Below are 10,280 nucleotides of genomic sequence, written 5' to 3' on the forward strand. Positions count from 1 at the left end.
TTTTCATGCTAGGTTTCGCCCCTTTCTAGTCCTTAAAATAACATCAAATAACTTGGTTAATTATACAACCCCAATATCTTTAACGCACTTCCAAACTTCTATTATTACCATAATATGGACCACAAAACCTATTTTCGTGCTAAGTTTTGTTACCTTTAATTTCACATCCAATCTATATGGAAAGAAAGTCTAACAAAGCTTCTTTTTAAGAAATTGTTTCATGAAAAATAAAATTCTTACTTATTTTCTGAACTAATGGGCTTTGCTTTTCCTTTTCATCTCTAAATACAATCCAATTAAATAGATTTTTCCACGTTTTAACATTAGGGTTTTCAGAAAATATATTTATTTACCGCAGAGGGAAAAAAACTTGATTTTTCCACAATTACCGGCTGGTGAAAAACAAAGTGGATTACTAGTAAAGTAAAATAAAATTCTGATCTGTTTTGTGAAATAATGGGCTTTGCTTTTCCTTTTCCTTTTCCTTTTCCTTTTTATCATCTCTAAATCCAACTAAATAGTTTTTTTCCACGTTTTAACATTAGGGTTCTCAGGAAATATATTTATATATTTACAATAAAAACTTTAATATTTCCATCAATTACCGACTGGTGACAGCAACAAAGCGGTTATATAGTAAAAGTAAAACCGTACTAGGAGAATGTCTTTTGCAGAATCCAATGGAGCTGTTCACATGGGATCATCCGTCACTGCTTCAGATGGTGGTACCACACCGTACTACCCTATCATGCCTCCAATTTCCTCTTCACCTCCTCCGACGACGACGGAGACGGCTTATCAAGTCCCCGTCGCCGGCGTTGCTGTTTCCAGCGATGCGGCTCCGGTGAGTGTGGACCCTACAATTGAGCAGGTTAAAAGAAAGCGAGGTAGACCGAGGAAGTATGCTCCTCCTGATGGGATAATCTCTCCTCCGTCGTTGTCTGCGGAGGGAGGAGAGGGGAGAAAGGGAAGGGGGAGACCACCTGGTTCTGGCAGAAAACAGCAATTACCTGATTTAGGTAATTCGGTTAGATATCTATCTCTGCATATGTTATATTATTTAATTGTGTTGTCTTTATTTATTTAATCTAATAATAATCGCTAGTGGAGTATTCTTTTATGTTTTTTCTTGGCTGTCATCAATTATTTTTATGAATATAGCTGATATCTCCCACATGTTTATTATCTAATTATTAAGTACTTTTTATCTGATTATTCCCTCTGTCCCAATTTATGTGGTACGGTTCGGATTTCGAGAGTTAAACCTGTAAACTTTTGACTGTAAATTCGGGCATGGAATCTTCTAAGTTTTTTAAAAAACTACTTAAAAAGTACTATAAGTCACAATGATTAACAATTCAAAATACTTAAAGATATATGAAAAAAAATTACAGCTAAAGAAACACTTATTCGAATGTCTGTGCCACATAATTGGGATGGAGGGAGTACTATAATTTTTTAGTCACTAGCATTCCTTTAGTTTTTCTTTTTCATTGCTTTCAACAGGGGCGGCTCTTACTGTTGGGGGCCTAAAGCCAAACATCAATGAGGGGTTAATTTTTTTTTTTTTTAATATCACAGAAACGAGAATAGAAAAAAGTCTACTTTTTGAGGATCTATGTTAGATATCTCACTTACTTCCTCAAGAGCTCCTTTTTGAGATTGTATCATTCTTCTTTTTTGGGTTTTGAACAACCGGATTCACATTTTCTAGTTGAGGTATTTTATATTCTAATAAATAGTTAAAGAGACTATATATTACGTAGTAAAATATTAAAAACAAGCAAGTTTTAGATGAAAAAATAACTAAAAAATTGAAATAATAGAGCCTGATTCAACAAGTTAATAACTTGATTTGAGAATACTTATTTGGTGCTTCAATATACCTCTTGCAATATTTGGTGCCCAAAAACAAAAAAAAAAAAAATAGCAAATTCAGACAGTAGCTCTTGTCTTTCGTAGCAATATAGTCAAAGACTCCCTTGGAGAAACAAAGAAGAATATAAAAGCATAGAAGTATACTAAAGTTTAGAGAAAGGTTAAAAGTAGATTGAGTATTGTAGAGAAACCAACCAGGGGCCTTTTTTTGGTCAATATACTAAATATAGATTGAGTATTTGTATACTATACACTACTTACTGATTTAGGGGCCTTATTTTCTGTCAATTAATTAACTATTTTCTTTTAACGATAAAAAGTACTTAAAATACTTTATAATTTTCAAAAATAAACTATATTGATGAAAAATGGGGCCCCCAAAAATGAGGGGCCTAAAGCCTAGGCTTTAGAGGCTTCACCCAAAGCCACTCCTAGCTTTCAATTGCTTATATTATAGGAGTAGTACTTATGGACTTTAATCCATCAATTGATAATCAAAAGGGAAAAAGCCAAAAAAAGAGGAAGAAAAAGTTCTTACCAACATGAAGGTAGCAGCCTAGAAATAATCGAAACACCATGAATGAGACTAAAGATTTGTTTAATACAAACATTGGTGTTACTTCTTTGGTAACTTGCAAGTTATGTGTTTAAGGCGTGTAGAGGACGGCCTCTTTGCAAAATGCAAGAGGACCACTGCATACGTACCTATGAGAACGCAGTTTTACTGTTACCTCTACAGGTTAAGTGAATCCAACATTTGTTATACAGAACATAATCACAAAGTTTCGCCAATACTAAGTTTTCAACCCATAATTGCAAATGTGCAATACATTCAGTAGTAAGGATATAACTATTGAACCCATTAAGTTTTAATTTTTAATCCGCCTTTGGTACATACACGTCCACTCTTCCCCTACCTCGCTCTCAGGGAGCACTTCGTGTGCAGGATGAGCCTTCTTTTTCAGTTCACAATTCTTGTTGTACTGGAGATTCTCATCATATGCTAACTTACCTAGATAAAGAAGGAGCCTTTTCCCAGTTAATTATTCTTCCTCGGAAATGATTTATATCTGCTTTCATAATTTTGCAGCACGAAAATGATTACTTTCTTTCTTTTTCTGGTTATCCTTCTGACGTCTTCCTGCATGAAGAAATCATTCTATGATGCTTAATTTTTTTCATTCTGTTGGTGATCTGGCGATCATTACTGGGCATGTCAAGAAGATTATGCGTTCTATTCGTTCGAATCATTCTGCAAGTGCTAAGAAAAATTGATTACGATTTGCTAACGCTGTGTATTTTGAATTTAACTTTGAAGATTCAATTTTTCTGTTTTCTTTTGTGCCAATTTCTGGAGTTACTCATGGGGAAAAAGCTCTTAAAATCTTGGCTTTTCCCACTGCTTTTCTTTTGGTTTGGACTTCAAGCAGAAAAACTCTGTTTTCTTATGCGTTTGGTATTTTATGATGTGTTTTAATGTGGACAATTTGTGCTTTGTAATTCAACTGCTTTGCTATTTTCATTTTACTAAAATCTTGAGTTACTGATAAGATACTATTTGCAGGATCAGCAGGTGCAGGGATTGGATTTAGACCGCATGTTATCACATTAAAAGCTGGGGAGGTGTGTCCTTAATTTGCTGCTTATCTCTCTGTATTTCGATGCTGTATTTCTCTTCTTTTTGCTTTTGTTTGTAGATTAGAGATGGTTGTACTGTTTGTCTTGCTTCATGCTCACGCCCATTAATCCTAGACTTCTGAGTTTAATTCGCGGATGCAATTCCCATTTGACTGAAGAAGTTACGAATTAGGGGAGCTTCTTTTTGTCCGACTGTTTAGGCACTGCAGCTTTCGACCTAAGAAAGTAGCTGAATGATCTCTCTCCCACTTTCCTTTTTGTGATTAATCAGAGGTGACTTCCACCTATCTTATTCCCCTACAGATGCATTTATGACTACCTTATCCACTATTTCTTTTTTGTGTTGAAGTACGTTGGATGCTGTTCGTTTCAATCATTACTTTGTGTTTATATTTTGTTGGCTTCCCTTTTAACCTAAATATATGCCTACTTCTATTTCTTAGGATTTTCTGATTCCATAAAAACTTCGTGATATATCTTTCAGCACATAGTAGTTTACAAGGTACAACAACAACAACAACAACCCAGTGAAATCCCACAACGCAGATTCGTGGATGCAGGGAGGGTAGAGTGTCTGTGACCTTACTCCTACCCATGTGGGGCCAGTTTGTTTCGAAGTAGTTTACAAGGTAATGTAATTGTAGTTTACAAGGTAATGTAATTGTTTTTTTTTTTTTTTTTTTTTTTGATGAAGGTAATGTAATTCTTTTCCTTGGTGAACGTGTTCGAGGAGTCCTCTGTTCTATTTTTTGCATAAAATTGATAACTTTACATGCTAATAAAGCTGTGTGCTAAATGCTTAACTGATTCTTTATGGTTACATTAAAAAATATAACAAAATCAACAACAACAACCCACTGGAATCCCACAAATGGGGTCTGGGGAGAGTAGAATGTATGTAGACGGACCTTACCCCTACCTTGAGAAAGTAGAGAGGCTGTTTCGGATAGACCCTCGACTCAAAGAAAGATGAAAAAGGAAGGAGTATCCAAGAAATCTAAGAATATAATAATCGAGGCTAAAGAAACAACAAGCAGTAATAGAAATCTAAGAATACGAAAATACAAGAATAATACTAGTACTCCGGGATTAGAAAAGAAATACGTCGCACTACCTACTAACCTTCTACCCTAATTCTCGACTTGCATACCTTCCTATCAAGGTTCATGTCTTCTGCCTAATCATCTGACCCCAATACCTCTTAGGCCTATACCCCTCCTCAAGCCAACTACGGCCAACCTCTCACACCTCCTAACCACATCATCTGCACTTCTCCTCTTCACATGCTCGAACCATCACAACCTCACTTTCCACATCTTATACTCCAAGGGTGACATATCCCTCCTTGGCCCGAATATCCTCATTGCTAATCTTATCTCTCTGGTATGCCCACACATCCATACTCCTAATTTCCAATTTCTTCAACAAATTTTTTGTTTTAAACATCTAACAATGTTTGACGATATTCTGAACAACTCTTTCAAGTTTTAAATGTTGAGATTCATTTAGTTTAATAAGCAGCCTCCCTGCCTCCCAAGGTACGGGTAAGGTCTAAGTGACCTTACACTCTACCCTCCCAGACTCTATTATGTGGGATTTCACCGGGTATGTTGTTATTCATTTAGCTTAATAGCACTTTCATCATGCTATATTAGTAATACCCTTACCATTTCTCCAAAAAAAAAAAAAAAAAAAAAAGGAAAAAAAAAAAAAGAAAAAGAGAGACTTGAAATTCATTTAACATGTTGAATTTTGATCTGTTGGGTTTAGTCTTTTAGTTCCTGAATGTAGTTTAACTCTAGTTGATGAAAAGTCTCTAGTCCTTATACCAGTATTCTTTCTTTAACCATTACCCTTTTGGCGTCTTTTCCTCAACACTAGGCCGTCCCGTTCTTTTTGTCTTGCTTAAGTCTCTTTGTACTTGAACTGTTGAACACCCCCATTAATCCAGATGAGCTGGTCTGTCAAATTTTCATAGCTACAATCAGGAGCTAATGCTCAGTGTGATATAATTCTTTGTGGAATTCCTGTTCAAATTATAAAAATGTAAGGAGAAGGAGAAAAACTTATGACTGGTCATCCAACAAATTTGGATATTATCTTCCACTTGTTTGGGGTGGTCCTCCTTTATATTCTTAATTAAATTGTCCCTGAACATTATATTTGGAGATCCACTTACGGTCAGACCTCTCTATAACATCCTTATATAGCAAAACTTCACTATAAAAACCAATTGTTTTCTGAAACCGATTTTTTATGTTATATTTTACCTCTATAACAACCTTTTACCTATAACAACAACCATCTTTATAACAGTACCCTCTTTGTAAAATTATCTCTCTGTAATAGCTATCCTTTTTTTTTTTTGGGTAATACAACGAGACCTCTCTATAACAATCTCACTTGTTCCGATATGTTTTTGGCTTTTATAGTGATTGGCTGTTTTATTCTTATAACAACATTTGACATTGAAATATTATTTGGTTATTATAGGCAACAATTATCCAAAAATCATTTTTTCATTTCTTAATGATATAAAACGATACAAATATTTTTAAAATCTCAAAGATATGCTTAACTCACTAATTAAAAATTAAAGAAAGTCAATACAATGCTACCTTTGTTTCTAAGAAATAGGTTGACGTTTGGACTCCATATGACATGAACAATACTAATCAAGAAATCAATATGCCTCACATAAATATTTTATCACACTACGATCTACATAAATATTTCCAATGGAAGACTTAACTTTCAACAAAATGGTAACCTTTGTACATAGAAAACTTAAAATACCGAATGCTAACTTCGTCATATTGTATACCAAGGAAATCTTTTAATGATGGAAATATATATTTGTATATTATTCTTTGTCATAAATGGTATATTAAAGTATCAAAATATTTGGTATGACATGAACAATACTAATCATGAAATCAATATGCCTCACATAAATATTTTAGCACACTACGATCTACATAAATATTTCCAATGGAAAACTTAAATTTAAACAAATTGGAAACCTTTGTACATAGAAAACTTTAAATACTGAATGCTAACTTCGTCATATTGTATACCAAGGAAATCTTTTAATGATGAAAATATATATTTATATAATATTCTTTGTCATAAATGATATATTAAAGTATCAAAATATTTGGTCAAAATCTCTAGATTTGGTAATCTTAGAGATTCTATTTCTATAAAGATGGTTATTACATTACCACAACAAAAGATAGTTGTTATAGAGGGATGATGTTACAAAGAGAGTATTGCTATAAAGATGTTTATTGTTGTTATAGGTAAAAAACTGTTATGGAGATATAACATAAAAAATCGATTCTGAGTTTTTTTTTTTTGCAAAGATAGAGATCTTTGTTATATAATAACCATCCTTATAGAAATAGAATCTCTAAGATTACCAGTAATAAGTCTAGAGATTTTGACCAAATAGTTTGATACTTTAAGACATTATTTTTGACAAAGAATATTATATGAATATATTTTTCCATCATTAAAAGATTTTCTTGCTATACAAAGTATGAAACTATTTCTTTAGATACAAAGGTAGCATTGTATTAGCTTTCTTCAATTTTTAATTAGTGAAATATGCATATCTTTGAGATTTTAAATAATTTTTGTATCTTTCTATAACATTAAGAAATGACAAAAAAAAAAAAAAAAAAAAAAAAAATCTTGGATAATTATTGCCTATAATAGCCAAATAATATTTAAACGTCAAATGTTGTTATAGGTATATAACAACCAATCGCTATAAAAGCCTATCGAATCAAACGAGGCTATTGTAGAGAGGTCTGACTGTACATGTAAGCAAAGAACGAAGTCACAAAGGATGACTTTTTTTTTCTAGCATCTAAACCAAATCTTGTTGGCCTTTATGGAGATTTGATTTTGTGTAGTACAACGATGCTTGATTGTCCAGGGCTGCTTAGAACAATTTGATAGAAGTAAAGTATCTATTTTGGTTTGACCTTCTGCAGGCTGCATCTATGTCTCACTTGAGTGCTATATGAGGGCTAAATAGGGCAACATCATCACTTCGTATTGGTTTTTCTAGAAGTTAAAAAATATTCAATCCTTGGGCATGTGGTGTAAATATCTGTCACGACCCATTTTCACTAAGTCGTGCGGGCACCTATCTTTCCCACCTCGGTAGGCGAATCCTTATCCCAACGATCATAAAACATAAGCAAAGCGGAAGAAAATAGAATAACGTAAGTCTCATGATAATGCTATAAAGAAATGCAGAAGTATTGAGAATCCAACCCCAGTATCTGGTCTGGTCATACAAGGCTCTACCAATACTACAAGTCTGAATAATACATAAAATCTCAAATGATGTCTCGAAATAGAAATAAGACATAAATAGTGAGAAGAGTCTTCGGGCAGCGAACGCCCTCATGGTCACCCTGAATAGACTCGGTAGTAACCTCGATAATCAGCCACGAGGGTAGAAGCAGATCCAACCTGGTACTTTGCATTCATAAAAGAATGCAGCAAGTGTAGGTCAGTACAAACAACAAGTACTGGTAGGTATCATAGGCCGACTAACATTTTTTGACGTATATAAAGACAATAAAGCAAGAAATGCAAGTAAACAATAGAGTACAGGTCACCAATGTCCAAGTATCGACGAAGCAAGTCCCAACCTTAGTCATAGCATCTAAGCCCAATTGTGCCAAGTTTCAAGAGTACAATTCGAGAACATCTCATAGCTATAGCATAAAGTCCCAATTCAGCCATCACAAGTATCCAATCACAATCCACGAAACAATTAACCAAGAGATACAATCCGATGCAATAATGTATGAAGTATGAATGCAATGCATATGCTCGTACACATGTACTCCGACGATAGAACATCACACCATCAGCAGCACAACCCATGGGGGACCCGCGAAGTCCATGCACCAGTCACTCCGCACATAGCCCAGAGATGACTCAATATCCAACATGTCTCAGAAGATAAGTGTTCTATATCAGTCACTTCGCACACAGCCCAGAGATGACTCGTATCAATATGTCTCAAGCATCTGTATTTCCTTCTCATTTCCCATCATCAGTACCATATCAAGGCAATATCAATATCTCATGGAAATGACTATGAATACAATGCAAATGTAATAACAATAAACCAAGTCAATCCCAAACAGTACCACACATGGGTACACAAGTAATATCATCAATAAGGCTACACAATAAGCCACAATCGATTCGCTATCCTCATCTCAATAACAACAAAGTAAGTTACCACAATATCATAATCAAGATATATAACTAATCACCAATATCCAATATCTCAACGTGGCAGCGAGCCAACAAGTACATAGAACAAATAGGACAACAAAGAAACGGGGTGGCTAGCCCTCAAATCATACAACAGGGCCTAACCTACGGCAATATCAATCCCAACTTCATACCTGAACGCTTACATGCATTTTTCGACAATATCATCTAAACATACGCTTCGCTAATCGAAGTCTCACCATAATGTAAACCGTAACCTACTTGGAAGGCTGAACAACAGACTCGAATGTCAATCGTGAGCCTTGCCCTTTCGTTGCGCCTCGAAGTAATGAAAGTCTAGTAATATCCGAATATGGAATTAGAATTGAGAAAAAAGTATCCATAGAAACCAAACTCCTATATCCAAAGAAGCCAAACTCCTATTTAACTCCCAAATCTCAACCCATGGAATAGGGTTTATGAACTAAACAAGATGAAATTAGAAATCTGTAGGTCTCAACATGAAATTTGTACTATAGGTGATCAATTCCCATCAACAATTAGCCAATAAAACTCATAGAATAGGGAAATTCGGATTTTAGAAGAAATCCCCAAATTTGGGTATAAACCCTAACTCCCAATTCATAAATTAGCCACTAATGATGAAGGAAACATGTTACAATAGCTTCTAATCATCATTTCCATGCTAAAAGAAGCTAACCCAACCCATAATTCAAGGTGGTATAGTCTAGAAATCATTTAGGAAAGAACCCATCAAATCCTTTTTTTAATCCTCAAGTTCTTAGGGATTCTAGCATGAATTAGGGGATTTCTATGATGATTAAATGATAATGGAATAGTAATGAAGATGGAATGACTTTACCACAATGATGTTCCTCCAAGAAATACCTTGAAATGCTCCCAAATGGCTCAAGTTTCAGAATAGGAAATGAATGAAGGACTTGGGGTTTTAACACTCATTTAATCCCAGCTATTGCCCGTCACCCGCTTTCGCGCTCACTCGAATGCTTCAGCGGTCCTGCTTTCGTGGTCCATGCCCAAATGCACAAGGCCACTATAGCGGCAGGGTGTCACGACCCAACCCCATGGGCCGTGACTAGTGCCCGAACTGGACACTCGTAAACATACCTGTTAGACATAATCAAACTGAAACTAAACATAATATGGAAGCTTGCAAACACAAAACGTTGTCTTAGAACGTCATATATATCAAGATAACCTGTTCCCAGAGTCACAACAAATCAAAAGACAACACCATACGCAAGCCGACAAGGCCGGCCACTACGACGGAACATCCTGAAAATATATACGCAAGCCGACAAGTGCCGCCACTACGTACGGGAACATCCCAAAATAATTCATATTGGACACACCGAACAACATCTATATACAACCCACACATATGTTCACAAGACTCCCAAGAGTATCAATAGTGGAACATGACGGGATGTGGCCCCGCCGTACCCCCGGATAAACACAAATATACATCAAAAGAT

At 35.1% G+C, this 10,280-nt stretch overlaps 1 protein-coding gene across 1 annotated transcript in view; it reads left to right on the forward strand.

Moving 5' to 3' along the window:
• Positions 1-289: 289 nt before the first annotated feature.
• LOC132047962 (AT-hook motif nuclear-localized protein 10-like) overlaps positions 290-10,280 on the forward strand; it is a 13,753-nt gene continuing 3,762 nt past the window's right edge. The window contains exons 1-2 of the mRNA XM_059438918.1: positions 290-1,019; positions 3,443-3,501. Coding sequence (XP_059294901.1) covers positions 662-1,019; positions 3,443-3,501 — 417 coding nt within the window. The 5' untranslated portion in view covers positions 290-661. The remainder of the gene's footprint in view (positions 1,020-3,442; positions 3,502-10,280) is intronic.

Source organism: Lycium ferocissimum, chromosome 2 (assembly GCF_029784015.1).
Source record: "Lycium ferocissimum isolate CSIRO_LF1 chromosome 2, AGI_CSIRO_Lferr_CH_V1, whole genome shotgun sequence".
Lineage (NCBI taxonomy): Eukaryota > Viridiplantae > Streptophyta > Magnoliopsida > Solanales > Solanaceae > Lycium > Lycium ferocissimum.